Here is a 26,133-nt window from a genome sequence, read left to right as displayed (position 1 = left end):
ATAGATGAGAATGGGTGGTAGGTCAGGTGAGGTATGATCAACTAACTATCCACTATTCTGCCAGGATGGTGTAACCCTGTGTCAACCAAATATCTTCTGGAAGTTTAGTGATAACAGACTTTCAATAAACCACGTCTTAACAATTTGTTCACAGTATAGCTGAATTATAGTGAAACCATGAGTTTATTGCAAAAGGAAGATTCATAATTATTTAGCATCTTTCAGAAGTTTGGAATTCCCTAAAACACTTAATAGCTAATAAAATACTTTTGAAATAGTGTTGTAATGTAGATAGCTTAAAATAATGACAGGTTCTTTCATTTTTTTTCACTGGTGGTAATTGAGAAATAGGACAGGAATCAGGGCAAATCTCTGTGCGCATCTAGAATTTCCAGGAAGGAATGGAATGGGTACTTTCAGGAAAGTAATTCACAGAGTTACAGGAAACGAGAATGGATTACTCTACAGGGAGCCTCCATGACTTGATGGGCCAAGTGGTGTAGATGTGAAGTGTGCAGTTCCTTGAAAGAATATTGTGGATGTCCCTTACGGATGCAAACTTGACCTCATTCAGAAGACAGCATCTCCACCATGCAGAACTCATTTAGTCTAGGATTTTGTGTTACAAGTCTCTGGAGTGGGACTTGATCTCATGAGTCAGAGACAGGTGTGCTTCCAACTGAGTTACGGCTAACATGTCATTTAGTTCACTGATGCATGACTTAGTTCATCTCCTAATTTATCTCACCCTGAGTCTCTTAGTTGCTGATCTCATATCTATCATTCTAGCTGGCTTGTTCAAAGACCTCTGTATAAGCCATGGTTTTGGGCCTCCTGCTGACCATTGCTCTTGCAATCTTGTTTCTCAAACTACAAAACCTGAAGGGAAACTCAAATTAGACTGAAAGTTACATTCACTATTCTTCTTGTCAAAATTTGCCTGGGGTGCAAGTTTTTAAACAATATGGGGTAGTTTTTGAATCAGCCACAATAGTCATGGAGTTTTCTTTGTTATAGGGGAATATTTGATTATATTTATCGAACAGTTATCAGTAAGTCCAAGGGGTGTATTGGCAGAATATTGAACCTGCAGTAAATCAAAATGGGACCTCTGGTGGAATAATTTTACCCAGAGAGGAATTGGATTATAAATTCACCATCTCCTGGAATGATTGGGATGGACCATTGGGTGGATTTTAAGCATAGGCAGAAAGGGAAGTTGCATGGGAGTTTGGATGAAGGGGAGTGTTTGAGGGAGACCTGTAAAGAGCAGAGTCTAATTGAGTTGACTGGCCTGCTACAAATTCCGAGGAATTCTTTGGAATCAACCTAGTAAAGTTGGAATCAACCCAGTAGAGAGAGAGTATGCTGCTGGTACAACATTTCAGTTCCGTTGAAAAATGTATGGCCTGCATTGAAATGTATGTTTTTAAAAATTTATTTAAGGGACGTGGGCTTCACAGGCTGAACCAGCATTTAATTGCCCACCCACTGTTGCTACTGAGCAGGTGGTGGTGAGCTGCCTTTTTAAACTGCTGTAGTCCTTGAGGTGTGGACAATTCAGGCATGCTGTCAGTCAAGTCAATATATATGTATATTGTCATTTAACTATATACATATATAACCATATAATGTATATAGAAATGAGACAGCGATTCTTCGAACCAGGGCATAAAGCACAGTAGTACACGTAACACACGATAACTTACAAATGTACCGATAGAATCTACAGATGAATCACATAAATAACAAACTAAAGTGCATTAATTTTAAACATTGGAAGGTACGGAACAGATTAACCAGTGACACATCGAATACAATACAGGTGGGTGTTCAGAAGCCTAATGGCCTGGGGGAGGAAACTGTCCTCATCCTGACTGTTTTTGTTTTTATGCATCGTCGTCTCCTGCCTGATGGTGGAAAGTCAAAGAGGATGCTGGACGGATGGGCTATATAATAATAATAAGGGCCCTGTGTATGCAGCGTTCCTGATAAATATCCCTGATGGACGGTGGGGAGACCCCTATGATCCTCTCAGCTGTTCTCACAGTCCTTTATAGGGACTTCTGGTCCGATGCTCGACTACTCCCAGACCAGATGGAGATGCAACCTGTCAGGACACTCTCACTGGTGCTCCTATAAAACACAGATAAAATAGGAGTTGGGAGCTTTGCTTGCCTCAATCTTCTTAGGAAGTGGAGGTGCTGCTGTTCCTTCTTGATCAGGGAGGTGATATTAAGGGACCAGGTGGGGTCATCTGTGATGTGAACTGGCAGGATCCTGGTGCACTTAACTCTCTCTGTGGAGGAGCCATGTAGTCACAGAGGGGGATGACTTGTCTGCACCTTCCTGAAGTCCACAATGATTTCCTCTGTCTTCTCCATGCTCAGGCTTGAGTTGTTCTTCTCACACCAGTCTACCAGCCGCTCCACTTCCACTCTATACTCCGTCTCGTCATCGTTCTTGATAAGGCCAACCACTGCTAGGGCAAGAGTTTCAAAATGTTGACCCAGAAAGGATAAGGGGATAAGATCAGGGTAGAGGGTAATATCCAGGCAGGTTCCTGTGTTTTTACTGTCCATGTCCTTTTGACTGGTAGGGGTTGTGAGTTTAGAAGATGCTGCCTTAGAGGTCTTGGTGAGTTGCTGCAGCTAGATGGTACATATGAGTCAGTCCATGTTGGCAGCAAAATCTCTACCTTTATCACACTGAGCACTGGTGCCACCCATAACCTTGTGCTCACCCTGCTGCTGATGCATGACTGTACCGCTAAATCCAGCTCAAACTGAATCAATTGCGCTGATCACACAACAGTGTCTGGCCTCATCGACAACATCGACGGCCCTGTGTACAGAAAGGAGATAGAGCGGCTTGTAGGATCGTGCAAGCACAACAACTTGAGTCTCAACATGGACGAGACTGAAGAGATGATTGTGGACTTTAGGAAGGTATAGGCTGACCACTTCTTGCTGCACAGAAACTCTGTGGAGAGAGTTAGGAGCACCAAGTTTCTGGGAGTGCACATAATGGACAATCTCACTAAGGCCCTCAACACCATCTCTTTAGGCAAGAAAGTACAGCAGCACCACTTCCTGAGGAGAGTGAGGCTCCTTCCCCAACATTCTAGCCAATTTTTACAGGAACACCATTGAAAATCCCCTGACTAGCTGCATCGCCGTTTGGTGCGGGAATTGCAAGGCACCTAACCGCGAGACCCTACAAAGGATTGTAAGGATTGCTGAGAGGACCATCCGGGTCTCGCTTCTACCTATCCTAGATGTTTATCAGGAGCACTGTGTATGCCGGCCCCTTAGCATTACAAGGATCCCTCCCATCCATCTCACAATTTCCTTAACCCCATCCCACAGGCAGGAGGTTCAGTAGCATTAGGAAAAAGATTGTTAGGATGAGAGACAAATTCTTGCCCCGGACTGCGACCCTACTGAATCCTCTGTCACTGCCCAGGTCTCATTAATATTGAAGCTACAGTAGCAATATACTGTTTGCTTTTTAACTGGTGTCATAAACACTACTTATTGTAAATGTCACTCTTCTGGAATATATTTTATTATTTGTTAATTTATTTGTGTTAATATTACTATAAGTGTTGTGTGTGAATCATATCTACTGTGTTGTGCACCTTGGTCCAGAGGGGCGTTGTTTCGTTTAGTGGTATGCAGTACATGAATGCAGTTGAATGACAATAAACTTGAACTTGTGCAGACTGCTGCTGCTTTGTGTCAACAGTGGAGGGAGTGAATGGTTTTAGATAAGGTTCCTATCAAGCAGGATTCTATATCTTGCATGGTGTTGAGCAAGAATTGTTCTCTCTATATATCAAATGCTGACCTAAAAACTGAAAATTCCAGTTTCTGCATTTTTTTCAGAAGGGCTCACACAGTTTCTCTTAAATTTCAGCTCTCAAGACGATGATAGACCAATGTCCCCCTTCTATTTAAGGTAAGGTCTGTCAAGCCATTTTGTCACACTATCACTGATTAGGAATCACATTTGGAAATGTTACAAGGTTTTTTTTTAATTGTCCACAACATGTAGATGGAATTATTAAACCAATTGCTAAAGGAGAGAAATTAATTACATTTATCAAGAAGTTATCAGCTGTACAGCATTGTAAGAGGTTAAATAAAGCTTTTTGGTATCCCGTAAAACTATCACTAAGCTGCAAAGCTTCTGAACCCTGAAGGCAATTGAGTAGATCTGTAATAACAATATTAAACAGGCTGGATAAATGCAGAGAATTGTCCCAAGATATTTCAGAAGAGCATTACTAAACAAAAATCTGCTGGGAAAATTTTGTGTGTAATCCCTGGAACAGAAGCAGCTGTAACAGAATTTAGTTGAGATGTATAATGGAGTCATGAAGTTATACAGCATGGAAGCAGACCCAACTCATCCATGCTGACCAAATTGCTTACCTGAGCAAGTCCCACTTGCCTGCGCGTGACCTACATCCCTCAATCATTGCTGACTAAATTTCTTTCGGTTTGAGCAGCAAAGATAGAACGAAAAGGAAGAAACTGTTTTTCCTTTGTAGAAGGGTCAAAAAACAAGGAGCATAGACTTAAAATAATTGGAGAAAGGAGGAGAGGTGAGATGAGAAAAACAACTTCACCCTGAGAGTGGTGGAGATCTGGAACTCATTCCCTGAAAGAAAGAAATACTCATCACGTTTTAACATTACTTGGACCTGTGCTTAAAGAGCAAGGCTACAGACCCAGTGCTGAGTGGTTGGATTAGGTAGTCCATCATCAATCTGTACAACACCAGGGGCTGAATGGCCTCTTTCTGTGATGCAAGTTACAGTGATTCTGCAAATCCAAGAATAATAATTCAGATGTACAGCTGTAAGCTTGGTCCACATAGTAAGGTTTAAAGAGTGTCTTAATGAAGAGAGAGGTGAAGAGGTTTAGTCAGAGAATGCAATATTTATTTTTCATTTTTTTTATTTAGAGATACAGCATGGAACAGGCCCTCAAGCCACCCACCAATTTAACCCTTCCCTAATCACAGGGAAATTTATCATGACCAATTAACCTACTAACCGATATGTCTTTAGATGGTAGGAGAACATCAAAGCACCCAGTGGAAACCTATGCACACAAAGGAGGAACATACATACTTTCTTACAGAGGACACTGGAATTGAACTCTGAACTCTGATGCCTGGAGCTGTAATAATGTCGTACAGACCTAGGCATTCTACCTTAGACTATCCAGCAGGCTCGTAAGATCAATGAGTGAATGAAGGAAGGAAGTGATCTTTATCAATGATAAAGCAATTCATGTCAGTTTTCAGGACATCAAGAAGTCAGAAACTTATAACTACTTGAGGTCACTGCTGTAATATAGAAATAGCTATATCCAAACTGTGCACAGTAAATTTCATATAGCACTGTGAGAAAGATCAAGTGATGTACTCAGTGAGGTTAGTTGAGGAATGAATGTTGTCAAAGATAATGAGAAAAAAACAGAATAGCAGTTTTTATTGAAACAATGGTGTACGAGATTAAAAGAATATTTCTGTGTACTTATTGATAAAAGGGGATGGAAGAACTTACAGCAAAAGCTTTAAAGGGTTAGATAGATGCTGAATCTGGAAGAGATTGTGAGGCTATTTGCAAAGGTCTTCCGGTGAGCTGACACTGATACGATTAGTCAATTCGTCTCTTTTCTTCTGTGTATAGTTTTATGGAGTGGAAATCGGAGCTCAGTTTAAGTAAGAAATACAGATTACAGCAGTCATAAAGTGGACAGCCATTCTGTTAAGGTACTTATTTCATGGTGGCCAACAGCACCAAACATTGGGAACAAGTACCACAGGCACTGGATATTAAAAAATTTTCAAGTAAAAATGACCAAAAATTCCCACCAAAAGTTTCAACCACATTTCTGGTTAATAGTCATATTTAATATTAATAATTAGATAAACATTTATTCAACAAACCTGTCCTCTTTGAACATTAAAACCAAAAAGACCATCGGCCTTGACTGGTGCCCAGTATGACATGGGCACCATAAGGTTTGTGCCATCTTGCTTAAGCACTGGAGTACAGAAATCTTCCATTGCTTAGATTCACAGAAATACGTGAGCAAATATTTTTTGTGCAAACTTTGTATTCTTTGTTTATGCATTCTTCTTGGCTCTAAAAATGTTTGCCAGCAAATGACAAACATATTTTTGCCAACCTTCTACGCAGTTTTGGCTGCCAGTGGATCAACAAGTCGGGTAGAATGATTTACAGGGCCCCTTACTGACACTTGCAGTACTTTTCCAATCATCTTGTATCTTCCAATCACATTTCAGTGCCCATAGCTCATTATTTGTCAGTGCTACGTTTTCTTAGCAGCTATGGATAATTGGATTAGGCACCTCTCAGCAGAAATTCCTTCATTTAATGAGGTTAACAAGTTCATGGGTGAAGTCTGTAAGATTTGCAATCTTAGTAAAAGTGGAAGTGTTCCTTGAAATAAAAATCTGTGAACAACACAGAGTGAAAATGACCTTATTAGGAAATGGAGGATTGTGAATTGGGTCCATTAATTTTCACTCCAGATCCTCTATTCCAGTCTCACACACAAGTATGAAAGTTTGTTAAATCTGATCTCGTCAAGGCAAAGAAGCAGGACATTCCTTTTCAATAGTGAGTCGAAGCAGTCTTTTTTAAAACTTGGACAAATTACAAGGCCTTGGTTTTTCATGATGGGGACAGAAAGCACTGTTGAACTTTGAGAGCCTGCAGACAAGTCACGCTGTATTTCTTGGCTCCACCTAGACTATTTTATGGGCTATGATCCTTCATTTTTATTGCCTTTATCCCATTCTTTATTTTCAGGGTTCCCTCCCTCCCTTTCCATACCAACTGTCCTGCTGAAAAGTTCTGAGAATATTTAACTCCTCAACTTTGTGTCCTTTGCCGTCTTGTCAGCATAACGATGATTAAATCACATCCACCTATCCATACTCTTAATTTTGTTAAAAACACAGGGTTCATTCAGATAAATTTGCTTTTTGGCTATTTTCCCCTGCGCTAATTGGATGCATAGCCATATGTTTTGCATGCTTTATCTCTTCCTCACAGACTCTTGTTATCAATACCTATTTTGCTACTCTGCAGTAATGAACATAGAACAATATAGCACAGGAAAAGGCCCTTTGGCCCACAATGTTGTGCTGAACTACTTAAATTAGTAATGAAATGCCCAACTAAACTAATCCCTTCTGTCTGTGTAATATCTATATCCTTCCATTTCCTGCACATGTATAGGCCTATCTGAGGGCACCTTGAATGCCCCTGTGCCTCCACCAGCACCCCAGGCAGTGCATTCTAGGCACCCATCACTTCCTGTGTATGTAAAAAGAACTTGCCCCACATATCTCCTTTGAGCTTACATCAAGTGCCTGCCCTCTGGTATGAGACATTTCAACCCTGAAAAAAAAAGATGCTGGCTGTCTACTCTTATCCATGCCTCTCATAATTTTAAACCTCTATCAGATCACTCCGAGCATCCACCACTCCATAGCAAACAACCCAAGTTTGTCCAATCTCTCCTTATCAATGCAGCATCCATTTAAACCTCTTCTGCACCTTCTCCAAAGCCTCTACATCCTTCCTATAGTGGGCCAATGTATAAAGAATGACCAGAATTGAATGCAATACTGCGAACTAGAGGCTTATAAATGTGCATCATAACTTTCCAACTATTGAACTCAGTTCCTCAACTAATGAAGGCAAGCATACTGTAAGCTTTTTTTTTTATCCACCCTGTCAATCTGTGTAACCACTTTCAGATAGCTGTGAATTTGGACTCCAAGATCCTTTGCTCATTAACAGTGTTAAAGATCTTGCCATGAACGGTGCTCACGAGGAAATCTACAGATGCTGGAAATTCAAGCAACACACACAAAATGCTGGTGGGACAGGCGAAGTGTTGCCTCACCTAATTCCACGTCCCATTCCCACTCTGATATGTCTACCTTCCAGGTGAGGCGACACTTCACCTGTGAGTCGGCTGGGGTGATGTACTGCGTCCGGTGCTCCCGGTGTGGCCTTCTATATATTGGTGAGACCCAACGCAGACTGGGAGACCGCTTTGCTGAACACCTACGCTCTGTCTGCCAGAGAAAGCAGGATCTCCCAGTGGCCACACATTTTAATTCCATGTCCCATTCCCATTCTGACATGTCTATCCACGGCCTCCTCTACTGTCAAGAAGAAGCCACACTCAGGTTGGAGGAACAACACCTTATATTCTGTTTGGGTAGCATCCAACCTGATGGCATGAACATTGACTTCTCCAACTTCCGTTAATGCCCCTCCTCCCCTTCTTACCCTATCCCTTATTTATTTATTTATTTATCTATCTATTTGTTTGTTTATTTATTTATTATTTCCTCTCTCTCCCCCCTCCCTTTCTCTTTTTCTCTATCTTTTTTCTCTCTCTGTCCCTCTCACAATAACTCCTTGCATGCTCTCCATCTTCCTCTGGTGCTCCCCTCCCCCTCTCTTTCTCCCGTCCCATGATCCTCTCCCTTCTCCAGCCTTGTATCCCCTTTGCCAATCAACTTTCCAGCTCTTAGCTTCATCCCTCCCCCTCCTGTCTTCTCCTATCATTTCGGATCCCCCTTCCCCCTCCCACTTTCAAATCTCTTACTATCTCTTCTTACAGTTAGTCCTGATGAAGGGTCTCAGCCCAAAATGTCGACTGTACTTCTTCCTATAGATGCTGCCTGGCCTGCTATGTCCCATGAACGGTGTGCTGCCTCTTTACATTTGATCTCCCAAAGTGCTGCACTTCTCAATTGGCCAGATAAAACTCCATCTGCCATTTCTCCAATATTTCTCTACATCTGCAACTGATCTATATCATGCTATGTGCTTTGCCAATCCTCTGTGCTATCCACAAGACCACCAATCTTTACATCATCTGCAAACTTACTAACCCAGCCATCTACGTTTTCATTCAGGCTATTTATATATGCATATCAGAAACAGAGGAACCAATACTTGCAGTATACCACTAGTTACAGACATCAGCCAGAATAGGTCCCATCAACCACTACTCTCTATCTTCTATGGACAAACCAGTTCTGAATCCAAATGGCTAATTCACCATAGATCCCATGCATCTTAGTTTTCTGGATGAGTCTCCCATGAGGGACTTTATCAAAGCCTTACTAAAATTCCGTGCTTTGCATTTAGTCCAACATTACTATCTGTCTTTGAATGACCACTGTTCCAATCTGTTGTCTTGCAAGCCTACTGAAAATGCCAGAAAATGCCAACTGTTGTATGTAATAAATTCAACCTCTGGGATTTTTTCTTCTTCGATTCACAGAAGCTCCACTAACTTGGAATTTGAGATGAGGAGGTTATATCATGAGATAAAACTAAGCAGGTTGAACCTATACTCAGTGGAGTTTACAAGAATGAGAGGTGAACTTATTGAAATATAAAGATTATGTGCGGGCTTGAAGTGGTCAATGTAGAAGGAATTCTTACTCTATTGGGAACTTGTGAATTCCTACCCACACCCTTGGTTGAGGACGGCTTGCTTTCCCTCCCATTCTGTGGGTGATAATACCAACAGGAATTGCTTAAGTAGATGGATGAATAGTTTGGGAGGTGGTCACCCCTTCTACAATTCCAATTGGGCTTTCCTGTGCTCTTGAGATTCCCAGTGCTCCTGATGTTCTTCCGATTTGTTCAGGAAGGTGCAGGAGTTGCCACAGGTTGCCAGGGATGTCACATATTGTAAAGAAGTTTTGAGAACTTTCTTGAAATCTTTCCTTTCTCTGCCTGGCAATCTCTTGCCATGACAGAGTTCACAGCTCAGGGCCAGGTAGGAAGTCTGGTATTAAGCATGCAAATGATGTGCCTGATCTGCCCTTGAGAATCAACTGATTGTAATTGGGGCCTTGATGCTGAACATTTTGGCCTTGGATAGGGCACCATCCTATTTATTTGAATTTGAATTTATTTAAATCTTACATATGTCCCACAACGTGAGGGAGTAAAAATCTTTGCGTTATGACTCTGTCGCAATGTACAGACATGTGAATTTATAAGTCTAATGGCTTGTAGAAAGAAGCTGTCCTGTGGCCTGTTGCTCCTGGCTTTAATGCTGCAGTACTGTTTGCCAGACAGAAGCAGCTGAAACAGTTTATGCTTGGGGTGACTGGTGTCACTGATGATCTTCCAGGACTTCTTTATGCACCTGCTACTGTAAATGTCCTCAGTGGAGGGAAGTTCACATCCATTGATGTAATGGGTTGTCCGTACCACTCTCTGCAATCCCCAGCAATCAATGTTGGTGCAGTTCCTGTACCAGGCGGTGATATAGCCAGTCAGAATGCACTCAAAGTTGCCCCTGTAGAAGGTCTTGAGGATTTGGGTGCTCATGCCAAACTTCTTCAGTTGCCTGAGGTGGAAGAGACACTTGTGCTTTTTTTTACCACACAGTGTACAATCCAGGCGAGATCTTCAGTGATGTGTATACCGAGGAACTTGAACTGCTCACCCTCTCAAATGCAGTCCCACTGATGTTGATCGGGGCGAGCCTGATTCTATTCCGCCTGTAATCCACAATCAGCTCTTTTGTTTTTGGGCATTGAGGGAGAAGTTGTTATCTTGGCACCACAGTGTCAGGGTGTCATCCTCTCCTCTGTACGCTGTCTCATCACCAGTAGAAGTAAGTCCTGTCAGTGGGTTTGGAACATTTTTCAGAGGCAATGTTGGTATCTTTTCAGTACTTAAGGTTGTTTGTTGTACATTTTAGAAGCATACACAAAGGCAAGAGATCTCTGCTGCCCAGTCGACCATGAGCTCTCTGCCAGATTTAAAATCCAGACATTCAGGCAGCCAAAAGTTGTGCTTCCATTCAAGACATACAATTAAAATTAGAAATGCTTTCTGTTTCCTGGGAACTGTAAGTCAGTGATAAAATAACTGGGAGACATGATTTCAGAATAAAGGATCATATAATTAAGATTAAGAGGAATTGCTTTTTTTTTCAGAGGCTTTGAATCTTTGGCTTTCTCTATCAAGAATCAGATTCAGGTTTATTATCACTGGCACGTGTCATGAAATTTGTTAACTTAGCAGTAGCAGTTCAGTGCAATACATAATAATATAGATAGAATAAATGAATAATTCACTCATTCAATTCCATTAAGTATATATATATGTATATTGAATAGATTAAAAGTAGTGCAAAACAGAAATAATATATATTAAAAAAGTGAGCTCATGTTCATGGGTTCAATGTCCATTTAGGAATCGTATGGCAGAGGGGAAGAGGTTGTTCCTGAATCGCTGAGTGTGTGCCTTCAGGCTTCTGTACCTGCGAGGCACTGAATGTGTTAAGAATGAAATAGGTATTTAGATCACAGGAAAAAGGCAGGGAAGAGGAATGGAGACCGAGATCAAATCAGTCATAACCCTTATGGGGAGTAGAGAATTCTCAAAGGATCTTATGTCTTTAAAGTCAAAGTTGAGTTTATTGTCATATGTACAAATACATGTATGCACAGGTACTGTATATGGATAACTTGCTTGCAGCAGCATCACAGACACACAGCATTAGATGCACAACATTCACAAGAAAAACATGCATTGTGCACAATTTTTACCGGAAAGAACAGCAACTGGAACAAAAAGAAACTATGTACAATTTAGTGTGAAGTGATCCTAGTGGACATGGTGTTGCTGTACTGAGGTGGTGAATAGGGTTATGCAGGTTAGTTCAAGAACTGAATGGTTGATGGTAAGTAGCTGTTCTAGCTGTTGTAAGTCCATGTATTTCTTTGCCACCACCAACCGTAAGGGATTTGTACGTTCTCCCCATGACCATGAGGTATTCTGGTTTCCTCCCACAGTCCAAAGACCTAGTAGTTGGTAGGTTAATCGGTCATTGTAAATTGTCCCGTGATTAGGTTAGCATTAAAATTGGTGGTTGCTGGGTGGCATGGCTTGAAGGGCTGGAAGGGCCTACCCTGTGCTGTATCTTAATAAATATACAAATTGAACAAGTGCATCCAATCCATTGTCATTCCATGCACCAGTCTCTCAGGTTGGTACTCCGCTGCAGTAAAATACTCTGGGAATCCTACACTATTTGTCCTGCTGTCCTTCAGATAAGAGTTCAAATCAAGGCCAAGCATGCTCTTACAGGAATAAGATCCCAGGTTGAAGCAGGTGAAGACAGTGATTGCTGGAGTCTCAACATTGACTTTGATGTTAGTCACTAACCATGTTACGAGGTGCTCACTGTGCTCCACAGTTTCCCACATTACATTGCAAAAGACTGTGTGGCATGTCATGTCAGGAATGTGAAAGAGCTGATGTAAGCAAAATTTAAGCATCTTTCTCCGTGTTTGCTGCTTTACTGCTGTATTCTGCTTTTAGTTGTTTGAGGCTAGTTTACTAGTTCAGATGTCCAGGAACTACTTAACATTGCCTCTCCCATCCTTTAATCAATCATAGTTATAGAGCACAAAATCATTAAATATACTTAAGGTGGAGATAAATACATTTTTAAAGATCGAAGAGTTGAGGTTTATGGGGAACAAGCACCAAGAAAGAGTTGAAGACTGGGACATATCAGCCATGATTATATAGAATGGCGGAGCAGGGCTGAAGGGGCCAAATGGCCTGCTCCTGTTTTCTTGTGAATCAGGCCGTTTACTCCTTGAACCTGCATCATTCACTCCACCCATTTTATTCTCCCTAATTCTGGTCGATGTTTAGGAAAATTGACGTTTCCGGTCCTGATGAAGGGTCTCAGCCAGAAATGTCGATTCTATTCCTTTCCATAGTTGCTGCCTAACCTGCTGATTTCCTCTAGTGTTTTGCGTGTGATACTCTGGAGAAAGGAAATGTGTTTTAAAAATAGGAGCCTCCTATGAAGCATTTGACCTGCTGAGTTTACTGGTGTGATTGGTGGGGCAGTCATGCTGAAAGTGCACATTCTGAAAGAGAAAGATTAGGCTGCATCACTTGAATTGCTGGCATTCCATAGATGGAAAGACTCTTTAATTAGTAATTACTTCCTTTGTAAATCACTTATTGTTCCTAATGGTGTGTTCTGGTATCAATTTGCAGAAGTATGTTTAGTGCCAAAGCCACTTGATCTTCATCCTCCATTCTGCCCTCTCTTGAAAACATGCAATCATGTTACCAACAACACTGCTGTATTTTTATTCCACATGATGCCTATTCGTTTTTGATGCATCAAAAGAAAATGCTTTGGTCATTGAAAACTGGATTTGTTCATTGGAGGAGCTCCACCCCACCCTTGGCTTCCACAGAGTTATACAGCATGAAAGCGAGCCGTTGACCCAACTTGGCCACGCCGACTTTGGTGTCCACCTGAGCTAGTTGCATGTGCCCACATTTGTCCCATATCCCACAAACCTTTCTTATCCATGTGCTTATCCGAATGTCTTTTAAATGCTGCTGTTGTACCTGCCTCGACTCCTTCTCCCGGTAGCTTGTTCAATATACACACCAACCTCTATGTAAAGAGTTTGCCCTTTGGGTCCTTTTAGATCTTTCCACCTCTTGCCTTAAACCCTTGCTGGTTTTTGATTCCCTTTGCCTGGGTAAAAGACTGCTTGTCTGTCTCCTCATAAGAATATTAAGAAATAGGAGCAGGAGTAGGCCATGCAGCCCGCCCCACCATTCAATAAAATCATGGTTGATTGGGCCATGGACTCTGCTCCACCAACCTTCCTTTTCTCCATAACCCTTAATTCCTTTGCTTTGCAAAAATATTATGATGCAGAAATCAGAACAAAATAGAAAATGGTGGAAACAGTTAGCAAGCGAAGCAGCATCTGTGAAAAGAGAAGCAGTTAGTTATTTTGGCTTTGCGACCCTATAGGGTTTCCCAACCTGGAGTGCACGGACCCTTCCATTAAAGGTAGGGTCCATGGCGTGAAACGGGTTGTATCAGAACAATTCTGATGAATACTCCCTGGAGAGAATTAGCTGTTTCCCTTTCCATAAATTCTGCTTGACCTGCTGAGTGTTTCCAGAATTGTCTATTTCTATTCCTTTTTAAAAAGATAGCCTGGCTCAGATTTGGACTGTTTCCCAGGTACACCCACTATCTGTGCAGAATCAGTCAGCTTCTACTCCTATTTGTATGGAGACATAAAATGGTACAGCACAGGAATAGGCCATTCAACCCACCATATCCATGCTAACCTTTCTACTCATGTACTCTGAATTGCCCACGTTAGGACCTATCCTCTATGCCCGATAGGTGTTTCTTAAATCTGTGGTGAAAGCAGAAGCCACAGGGCTGATCAACCTTTTGCCCAGTGCTGAGGGCTCTAGTGAGCTGCTGTTGGGGGCCTATACCCCAGTAGGGGAAATAGGCTTAGAAGAAGAAGACAATTTATCTGTGATTATCATAATTCTTATACTTCGATCATCATACGTCAGCCTCCTTAGCTCCAGAGAAAAGAATCCCAGCCTGTGCAATCTCCTCCCATAACAAAAAGCCTTCCAATCCGGGGAGCATTCTGGTGCATCTCTTCTGTGATCTCTCCTGCACAGTCATATCCTCTTAAAAAGTGACAACTAGAAAGGCACTTCCTGCACAGTACTTCCAAGTGTGATCTGACTAGTGTTTTGTAAAGTTTGATTATAATGTCCCACCTCTTTTATTCAATGTCCTGACCTGTGAAGGCACCCTGACCACCTGTGTTGTCACTTCCAGGGAACTATGGACTTGAGCCCTTAGTTCCCTGGATTCATCAAGACTCTTCAACACAGGTTTGACTGTATTTGTCCCACTCTTGCTTGACTTTCCAAAATGCATCACCTCTTACTCGCCAGGGTTGAATGCCATCTACCAATTCTTGACCCAACTTTCCAACTAATCTGCATCCTTCTGCAGCCTGAACCAACCTTCCTCAATAACCACAACACCAACTTCTGTGTCATCCACAAGTTTACTAATCTCTCCTATATTCACATTCAAGTCATTAATGTACTGTATGTCACAAACAAGTCGGGTCCCACCAGTAATCCCTGTTGTCTGCCAGGCTCAGATTTCCAATCACCATCCTCTGCCTCATTTTCCTTCCCCAATTAAAAACACCCCACAACCCCATTCCTCTCTTTAAACCCTTTAAACTTGCATAATAAGCAGGAAGATGGGAATAACTAAGAAGCAGCCTGGTTTTATCAGCAATGACTGTGCCCAAGTAGTTGACAATAAGGTGTGTAGGGTTGGGCCAGGCATATGTATACTCTGACAGCTTGATTTATTTTATAAAGTATAAGGTAAATTATTTTTCCACCTCTCCTCTTAGTCTGATTTTACTTTGTAAGCTATGATGCAGCAAGAAATGTGACAAGAGCCAGAAGCTCGGCCAGTGTGGGCAAGAAATGAGCATCTTCTATTAACAAAGAAAGGAACCTGTAAAATGATGGGAATGCGCAATGGGTCAGGCAGCATCTGTGGAGGGAGAAACTTGGAACTTGTATTTCACAGAACAAAATTTTCATTATACCCTTTCGTCTGATGAAAGGTTGCTGATGTGAAGCATTAGCTCTTTGTTTTTCTTAGCACAGGTGGTATACCACCTGAATATTTCCTGCATTTTTCTTTTTTTTTGGAGGGGGGCTTTCAGCTTCTGCAGCCTTTTGCTTTTCAACGAAAAATTGAGACTTGGGTTTTCCCTGAAATATTCCAGGCACTTGTCAGTCCTGGATGCACATTTTTACTGCTGTAATGTGGGAAACGCAGTGGCCAGTATGTGAACACCAAGCTCTCAACCAGCATTATGATAAAGAACAGATAATATACTTAAACCTTTTTATTAATGGATAAACGTTGTTATTTAAGGGATAACTGTTGGGCAGGAGTTTTGGGGAATGTCACAACTTTTTTGTTTCTAAATAGTTCCTGAGGATAATATCCAAATTCACATCCCCTGACAGTGAGGGACTTCTATATTATTTTAGAGTATCAGTGTATAGAGTTTTGTGGTATAGTCTCTGGGTGAGGCTTGAACCTACAACCTTCTGATTCTGAACTGGGGCAAGGTGACCTCTTACCTCTAAATCACTATAATCAGTTTATCTTTACTTTCTGTCTCTGTCTCCCTGTTTCTCATTTTCCTGATGCTCCACTGATCTAATTTGCATTTTCTTTTTATTACAGCACCCATGTGTCACCAATCAACAACAATTCATCAGCCGGGGAGTAAGTTGATGGCATTTTTTTTTTAAATTATAGAATTGGTGTACCCAACAAAATTGAGCTTGAAGTGGGTATAGGATTAGATTAATGGATGAGCTCTTTCAAATGGCTGTCATAGCCACAATGGTCTATTTCCCAACCCTAAGGATCTTTGACAAAATTTCCTAACACACTCCTCTCTGACCCTCCCAAATGTGAGCAGATTCACCTGCTCTACCCTCATTTTCAGTGGTGTTGAATTACTTGAGCAAAAGGCCAGCACTGAAACAGTGGGCTGAATGTCTTTCACTTGGCTTCTACCAGAGAGACACTGTATTCCCCCACCCCACTTCATTGAGTCGCTACCAAATCTGCTATCAAATCGGCATTGCTTTTCCACAACCCCCCACCCACTTCTTCCACCGCCATTCAGTGGCTAAGTAAATGAGCAAATATTCATGAATGAAACAGCTATATTGAAAAGGTTCCCAGACTCGGAGTTTGATTGAACCACATGTACTGGCAAGTTTCCAGTTTGCTGCTGTACTGGGTCAAAACTGAAACCATCCCAGAATGTCAAATGCAGTAAACTAGGGTCAATTCAATGATGTCAGCAGTGGGCACACTGTCTTGGGTAGGAAATATCATGACTAAAACCTTAGGGAGAGTCTAAGTCACCTGAAGCCTGTTTGTGAATTGAAGGCACAATGATGCCTGGTAATGTGCATTGTCATCAAACTCTGCATATCTGTGTAATGCATGACCAAGCACATGAACTCAGTCAGTCCACTTTCTGAGAGGGCATCGTTAATATTTCGTGCTTTTAGATTATCACGCAAGCATTCTTTGCTGACAAGAGGCTATCTCTTGACTGCAGATTAGGAGGCTAAAGTACATCGTAGGGAGAGGTGTATAAGTAAAACAGAAAGAAGCAAGGAGGTCATGGGAACTTCAGTGGCCTGGAGAGGGAAAGCAGCAGCTGCCCCATTGTGCCCACTCATCCAACCCTCAACCCCCACACCACCCCCCCATCCACTGTGGCTCGATAACTGGAACCTGGAAGCAAGATTGGGACAGATATCAGGTCAAAGATCAAAGAACTTCTGCCATTTTCACTGGAAGAGAAATTGCTTCATTACTGCCCGGTGTCAACCCTCCTATCTAATGTCTTGACTCTGGGTTGTCCTGTCTCCTTTAGTACCAATTGCATTAGGTGTTGTCTTAACTTTTGCAAATTAACTTATTCGGTCTCTGCTGAAAGAGTTGTATGTTCACACAGAAGGGAGTTACTAATAACAATTAAACCCTTTTGGATATTTGGTTGTGTGTGTGTGTGCATTTGTACTTCTGAACATGTGAGAGTGTGCATGGTTCTATGCTTGTAGAGTATATGTGCAAATGAATTCATTTGTAAGTGAATACACATGTTTTTCTATCATGGATAAGTTAGTGTGCTTGCTTGAACATGTTGCATGTGTATATGTGCAACATATACTTAAAGTGTAATTGCCTGGGTGAGTGTTTTTAAAAATAGCTGGTACTGAAGTACAGACTTGTGCATAAAAGGTATATTTTTGGGTGATGTAAGGTGGAAATTGGGAAGTGTCAGGTGACTGAGATCATGATTAGGATTTTGGGAGGATATTTAGACTGCAGCTCAGCGGCTGTGTGTGTGTCTGCAGCTTTATAGAGAGGACCATCCGGTCAGCAGTGGAACAACACCTCTTTGACAGTCATGGCAGTGGAGGTCAAAGCCCGGAGGAATCTGAATCAGGGACATCGTTATTGAGTGCGGTGGGCTGTGCGAGACAGAGGAGGAGACATCTGAAGGAACAGGATGAACCCTGGAGAAGCAGAGAAACGTATGGCTATCTTAGTTCCTATCAATGCATTTGACAGAACTTTTTATCAGAACACTTGAAATAAATCATGATTGACTCCTTAATGTAAATACTCTTACTGCATTATGTATAAAGCTATGTTTTATATTATATACACGTGTATGTAATATGTGTATTTGTTATCCATGTGTGGTGTCAACATAGACCAGCAAAACATAATTCATTGAACAGGGCTGATTTGATGCTGGCTGTTCTCCATGTGCTTAGAGCAAAATTGACACTATAAACTGATACTCTCCAGAGTGTCAATTTAATTTCCACTAATTATTAAATGTAGGGCATAGCAACTCTCCCAAAAACCCATCCCAATTTCCCCTTCCTCTCCCTTCCACCCTCTCCTTAAGCCCTACACAGATTGACCCTCAACGAGACTCTGGACATCTGCTGTATAATCTCCCTTTCTTCTCCACCGGAAGGAAAGACCAACACTCCATTAGTTGTTTTTTCAGACTGTACTGTAGGTTTGCTGATGTGTATCTGAACCCCTGCTCCTTCATAGCCCTCTGGTATGTGACCATTAAATAAAATGTCCCTCTCTGATCCAAAAGTGCGTGGTCTCACACTTCCTGACATTGAACCCCATCTGCCCTAGTTTTGTCCGCTCAGTTCATCAATCACTGGCCACTTTGGAACTTTCCTGCTCCTGTCTCTACAGTTGTATCTCCTATCTCAGTAATTATGCTTCAAGGGACTAGAAGATGTTTGTGATATAGAAGTGGATGCTCTGGGATTGTCTTGGGAATTTCTGGGCGACAGAGTTTAAGGTGATTGGAGGAAAGTACAGGTGGGCTGTCAGAGGGAAGTTTTTCCACAGAGAGTGGTGTGTGTGTGTGTGTGTATGTGTGTGTGTGTGTGTGGACTGGCCTGCAGGGGTGGTGATAGAGGCAGACACATTAAGGGCATTTAAAAAACTCCTAGATAGACATATGACGATAGAAAAATGTAAGATTGCAAAGGAGGGAGGATTAAATTGACCCTAGAGTAGGTTAAAAGGTCAGTACGTGACGATGAGTTTACGGCACAACATTGCGGGCCGCAGGGCCTGTACTGTGCAGGAATGTTCTATGTTCTAAAGTGACAGCAGCCTATAAGGGGAGGTTTAGATGCTGGATATTATTATGAAAAAAGACAATTTGTTGTTTGAAATGACACTGGAGACATGATGGGCAGAGAAACAGCAGCACCATCAGCAGATGTTCCAAACCCCCTCGAGCTGCTCTGTTTCATGAGATGCCTTTGTAGTTGGTTCAAACCTGCTGTGCTCCACAGGGATGACATCAACAAAGAGAATATTCCTTCAGCGTTCAGTGGTAATGAGGAGAACCGATCGGGGCTCGTGGAACCTCTGCAGCAAGGTGACAAAAAGCTAAAGGAAACTAACAGCAGCTACATTGAGGAAGGCATGAAGCCGAAGAGGCAGAAATCAAGTTGCAAACTCTCCGAGCTCAACAAGAACCAGGATTCTCCAATGGTACGTTTCACATTTTCCCCACCCCACCATCTTGCTCAATAGCGTATTCTGAAATTTCTTGGAGGGGCTGCAATGTTCCTAGTGTCCTGCTTTTATTATGTAGAAGAGGACCATTCAGCCCATCATGTGTATGCTGGCTCTAAGTATTTTTGCCTATCTTATTCCCTCACTTATTTTCCTGTAACCTACTCACCCCAAATTCTCCTGCTATACACCAGCTAGAGTAACTGGGGTCCATTAATTTACTAACCAGCGTGTGTTTGGGAGATGGAGGGAAACCAGAGCATCAGGAGGAATCCATGTTGACTTGTAGGTCAGCACAACATCGTGGGATGTACTCTTCTATGTTCTAACTCAAGGAGAGCAGATTTGATACCTCTGAGGCCTGATTTAAGCACAAATGTGAAATGCACATTGTACTGCCTTTCCAAAGTTCAGTTTGTCTGACCCTAACCCCACCTAGGCAGCCCAGTAAGCAACTCTCAACCAAAGTGTACTTTAGTTTCTTAGTACAGTGCACTGTGCTGGTTGGGTGGGAGAAGATGAAGCCTTTGAAACATAATCCTTTCTGAAGGTTTTTATGAAACATTAATGCCTTCTGTGGCACAAGAGTAGATTGTCGGTTCTATAAGTGCTTCCTCATGTTTAATACAAGTGTTACTTCACAGCAAAGATATATGGTAATTAACCCAGTCCCTTCTCTATGTAGATCACTAACATTTTGCTCCCTACCACCAACACCCCTTTAGCCATCACTTTCTTCAACTTCTCCTCCTGCAGATTTCTGTAAAGTGGATGAATAAATAGTTACCTTTCACACTGTGAAAATGCCTGAATAATAAACTTTTGCAGATTTGGCTTGCTTGTGGAGCTGTCATTTGACTCTACTTAATTTTAGACTTAATTTGATGTGATGCTTCACAATATCAACTCCCGCTGGAGGAGCTGTACACAGAACACAGTATGGGCCCATTGGCTCACAATGTTGTGCCGAGTTATATAAACATACTCCACCATCACACTAATCCTTCCCTCCCATACATCCCATAACCTCTTCCAACATCTATCCCTGTGCTTAACAGTCTCTTAAATGTCCCTATTGTATCAACCTTGACCACCACCTGGCACTGTGTTCCAGGCACCCAGCATTCAATCAGAATCAGATTTAATAACACTGGCATATGTCGTGAAAATTGTTGTTTTGCAACAGCAGTACATGTCAATACATAATAATAAAAAAACTAAATTACAATAAGAAGCATATTTTTAAAAATTAAGATAAGCTGTGCGCCAAGAGAGGAAAATAAATTGAGGTAGTGTACATGGGTTCAGTGTCGATTTAGAAATCTGGTGGCAGTTTGGAAGAAGCTGTTGCTGAAGTGCTGAGTGTGTCTGCAGGCTCCTGTACTTCCTCCTCGATGGTAGCAATGAGAAGACGGCTATCCTGGTTGATGGGGATCTTTAATCATGGTTGTTGCCTTTTTGAGGCTTCGCCTTTTGAAGATGTCCTCGATGCTGGGGAGGCTCGTGTCCATGATAGAACTGGCTGTGCACAATTTTCTGATCCTGTGCAGTTGCCCCTCTATACCAAACAATGATGCAACCAGTTAGAATGCTCTCCATGGTACATACATGGAAATTTGCAAGAGTCTTTGGTGTCATACCATATCTCCTCACATTTCTGATGCAATATAGTCAGTGGTGTGCCATCTTGGTAATTGCATCATTATGTTGGGCCTAGGCTAGATCTTCAGAGATGATGAAACCCAGGACTTGAAATTGCTCACACTTTTCACTGCTGATCCCTCGATGCTGAGGAGGCTGGTGCCCATGATGGAGCTGGCTGAGTTCACAAATTTCTGCAGCTTTTTCAGAGCCTGTGCAGTGGCTCCTCCATACCAGCTGACGATGCAACCAGTTAGAATACGCTCCATGGTACAAACCTATATCTGTAGACATTTTTGAGTCTTGGGTGTCATATCAAGTCTCTTCAAACTCCAGATGAAATATAGCCAGCATTTTGCCTACTTTGTAATTGCATCGATATGTTGGGCCCAGGATAGATCTTCAGCGATGTTGATATGCATGAGCTTGAAACTGCTCACCCTTTTCAGTGCTGCTCCCTCGATGAGAACTGGTGTGTGTTCCCTTAACTTCCACTTCCTGTAGTTCACAAACAACTCCTTGGTGCAGGGTTATTGTTACGACACCACTCAACCAGCTGATCAATTTCACTCCTGGACACCTCCTTGTCACCATCTGAAATTCTGCCTACAATAATTGTGTCATTAGCAAATTTATAGGTGCCGATTGAGCTGTGCCTAGCCACATAATTGTGAGTGTATAGAGAGGAGAGTAGTGGGTTAAGTTGATTATCAGTGAGGAGGAGATGTTATTTCTGATCTACTGTGACTGGTCTCCCAGTAGGAAGCGTAAGGTCCAGTTGCAGAGTGAGGTACAGAGGCCCAGGTTTTAGACCATAAGACCATAATAAATGGGAGCAGAATTAGGCCATTTGTCCCATTGAATCTGCTCTGTCATTCGATCATGGCTGATCCTTTTTTTTCCTCCTCTTCAACCCCAGTTCCCAGCCTTCTCCCTGTAACCTTTGATGCCATGTCCAATCTAGAACCTATCAATCTCTGCCTTAAATACACCCAGCACCCTGGCCTCCACAGCTGCACGTGGCATGAAATTCCACAAATTTACCACCCTTCCGCTAAAGAAATTTATCCACATCTCTGTTTTGAATGGATGCCCCTCTATCCTGAGGCTGTGCCCTCTTGTCCTAGACTCTCCTACCATGGGAAACATCCTTTCCACATCTACTCTGTCTAGGCCTTTCAACATTTCAAAGGTCTCAATGAGATCCCCCCCTCATCCTTCTAAATTCCAGCGAGTACAGACCCGGAGCCTTCAAACGTTCCTCATCTGATAACCCTTACATTCCTGGAATCATCCTTGTGAACCTCCTCTGGACCCTCTCCAATGTCAGCACATTTCTTTTAAGATGAGGAGCCCAAAACTGTTCACAATACTCAAGGTGAGGCCTCACCCATGCTTTATACAGCCTCAGCATCACATCCTTGCTCTTGTATTCTAGACCTCTTGAAATGAACGCTAACATTGCATTTGCCTTCCTCACCACCGACTCAATCTGCAAGTTAACTTTTAGGGTGTTTTGCACAAGAACTCAAAAGTCCCTCTGCATCTCAGATATTTGGATATTCTCCCTGTTTAGAAAATAGTCCACACATTTATTTCTACTACCAAAGTGCATGACCATGTATTTTCCAACGTTATATTCCATTTGCCACTTTCTTACCCATTCTCCTAATCTGTCTTAAGTCCTTCTGCATTCTACCTATTTCCTCAACACTACCTGTCCCTCCACCAATCTTCTTATCTTCTTCTGTAAACTTGGCACAAAGCCATCTATTTCATCTACTTCTTTTTATGCTGTATATAAATAATTTAGTAACTAAATCATTTATATACAACATAAAAAGAAGTGGTCCTAAAACAGATCCCTGCGGAATACCACTAATCACTGGCAGCCAACCAGACAAGGATCCTTTTATTCCCACTCGCTACCTTCTTCCAATCAGCCAATGCTCTAACCATGTTAGTAACTTTCTTGTAATACCATGGGCTCTTAACTTGGTAAGCAGCCTCATGTGTGGCACCATGTCAAAGGCCTTCTGAAAGTCCAGATATACAACATCCACTGCATCCCCTTTACCTATCCAACTTGTAATCTCCTCAAAGAATTCCAACAGGTTCGTCAGGCAAAATTTTCCCTTCAGGAAACCATGCTGACTTTGTCCTGTGTCACCAAGTACTCCATCACCTCATCCTTAAATATTGACTCCAACATCTTCCCAACCCACTGAGATCAGGCTAACTGGTCTATAATTTCCTTTCTGCTGCCTTCCTCCTTTCTTAAAGAGTGGAGTAACATTTGCAATTTTCCAGTTCTCTGACACAATGCCAGAGTCCAATGATATTTGAAAGATCAATTTGGAGCTTGTTGATTAGTACTGAGGGTATGATAGTGTTGAACACTTATCTGTAATCCATAAACCAGGCCAAGTGGAGATCCAGTGAGATTGCATCTCCTGTGGACCTATTGTGGCTATAAGCAAATTGCAGCGGGTCCAGGTCCTTACATAGACTGGAGTTGATTCTAGTCATGACCAACCTGTCAAATCATTTGAACACAGTAGATAGTCGAAGAGGCAGCTCACCCTGCTGTTTTTGGGCACTGGTCTAATTATCACCTTTTCGAAGCAGGTGGGAAGCTCCAACTGGAGCAGAGAGAGATTGAAGATGTCCTTGAACACTCCCACCAGCTGGTTGGCACAGATTTTTGGTGCCCTACCAGGTATATCATCAGGGCCTGGCATCTTGTAAGGGTTCACCCTCTTGAAAGGTGTTCTGTCATTGGCCTCAGAGATCACAGGTTCACCAGATGCTGCAGGAATTTGCACGGGTGTAGTGTTATTCTCCCTTTCAAAAGGCGTTTGACGTTTTAAAAGGCGTTGACCTCATCTGGAAGTGAACCTTCACAGCCATTCATGATGATGCTGATATAACGGTGGTCAGGTGTGTTGGCATTGCTGGTTCCACAGGTGACATGTTGATGGCGGTTTTTCAGACATCTTTTACAAAAGGAACTACCGCTGACATTTCCTCTAAACTTGCCTCCACTTGTCTAAAATGCATAAATGCATGTCCTCTGATATTAGCCATTGTCCCCTGGGAAAAGATGCTGGCTGTCCACTCCATCTATGCCTCTCAAAATCTTAAACACCTTATCCTTGGTTGCTCCAAAGAGAAAAGCCCTAGCTCACTCAAGATCCCCTGATGGTACGGTGGGATTCAAATGCCTGTCCTAGATCAATGGTCCAAATGATTAGCAGCTAGTCCTGGAGCATCTACTATTTCCTTATCCAACTTGTCATCAATTTATTTTCTGCTACTGCTCCAGTATTAAAACCCTCCTTCAATAACGTCCTTCAGGAGAGGGATGCGGCTGTCTCTACCCAGCCTGGTATATAAGTGACTCCAGACCAAGTTCAAGTTTAATTGTCATTCAACTGTACATGAATACAGCCAAATGAAACAGCATTACCCCAGGGCTAAAGTGCAAACCACAGAACCAACAATTATACACAGCACTACACACTTCTTACCAGGTAATGAGTCCAATGGCACAATAAAAGGCTCTTTGTTTAGCTATGCTGACCACTAGGTACCAATCTCTGCTTCATTATTAATGCTATTTTAGTCATTTGCTTTTGTGGTTATAGACTTGTACAGCATAGATTGGTACAGCTGTATGACTCTGTGACAGCAACCCAATGGCCCAGCTCATCCATGCTGACCCAGGTGTCTTCCTGCAACAGTCTCATTTGCCTGAGTTTGCCCCATATCCTATCCACACCTATCTAAATGTCTTGAGCATTGTGATTGTACCTACCTCCATCACTCCTGGTAGCTCGCTTCAGAAACCCACCAATTGCTGTGGAAAAACTTGCCTCTCAGATTCCGTTTAATCTTTCCCCTCTGACCTTAACTGCCTGCCCTCTAATTTTAGACTGCCCAAACCCGGGTACAACACTGTGGCTATCCATCTTATTTGTGCTATGTTGTTGTTATTAAGGCCACTACTATGATGGACATGTAGCCCTATACAGTAGGAAGGACCTCAAAAAGGTATGGACACAGGAAAAAGAAGGTTACATTCTTTCCAAGTCCGTATAAAAAAGATAATGGGATGCTCTCTCACTTCTTCCCCTTTTGACTGGCAACACATCCGCTCCAGCCCACGGCCTTAGATTGCTGGAAATGGAGAGGTTTCAGAGCGTTCCATTCAGATCCCCAGGAGAAATGTCTGCACTTCATTGGGGAAAGGGGTTAAATAAGTGGTGATCAGTGATGAGTGGTTAGTTTTAGTAGGTTGACTTCAAAAGGTGGCAGTGTAATTCAGTTACCCGAGTTTGCAAGGACAATATTGGAGTTGCTTGAAGCAATCTAACTCAGCAAATTTCTTGTAAATTGAGACTATTGCCAGGAACATTGCTCGGGAGCATCAGAACAGAAGATTTAATCTGGAATGCTAGATACCATGAATTCAAAATTTTTAGCCTGAGAAATAAGCATAGGTGCATTTATTTTTTGTCTCTGAATGGGACGTGAGATTCCCCTGAGAGCCAGAATCAACTCAGTGGGCTTAATGACCTTATTTATCACAAAGAATTATGTGTCATTTTGCTTACTGTCTCAAACCCATCAGGAGCCTCTCTTTCCTAATGTCTTAGCTAGACACCTGCCTTAATTGGTGTTGGCAAGTTGTCTGGGGCAACACATACAAAATGCTGGAGGAACTCAGCAGGTCAGACAGCATCTATGGAAATGAATAAATAGTCGTTAATGTTTATTCATTTCCATAGATGCTGCCGGAGCTGCTAAGTTCCTCCAGCATTTTGTATGTGTTGCATTGGATTTTCAGTATCTGCAGATTTTCTCATGTTTGTCGACAAGC

At 42.2% G+C, this 26,133-nt stretch overlaps 1 protein-coding gene across 2 annotated transcripts in view; it reads left to right on the top strand.

The window, feature by feature from the left end:
• Nucleotides 1–26,133, top strand: part of fam13a (family with sequence similarity 13 member A) — a 280,084-nt gene that overhangs the window by 205,394 nt on the left and 48,557 nt on the right. For both annotated transcript variants that reach the window (XM_063046842.1, XM_063046840.1), the window contains exons 8-11: nucleotides 3,919–3,960; nucleotides 16,197–16,238; nucleotides 17,897–18,076; nucleotides 19,385–19,586. In XM_063046842.1, coding sequence (XP_062902912.1) covers nucleotides 3,919–3,960; nucleotides 16,197–16,238; nucleotides 17,897–18,076; nucleotides 19,385–19,586 — 466 coding nt within the window. The remainder of the gene's footprint in view (nucleotides 1–3,918; nucleotides 3,961–16,196; nucleotides 16,239–17,896; nucleotides 18,077–19,384; nucleotides 19,587–26,133) is intronic.

Source organism: Mobula hypostoma, chromosome 4 (assembly GCF_963921235.1).
Source record: "Mobula hypostoma chromosome 4, sMobHyp1.1, whole genome shotgun sequence".
NCBI classification, from domain to species: Eukaryota; Metazoa; Chordata; class Chondrichthyes; order Myliobatiformes; family Myliobatidae; genus Mobula; species Mobula hypostoma.
Note: the sequence above shows the minus strand (reverse complement) of the source record. Positions and strands in the feature narration are given on the sequence as shown.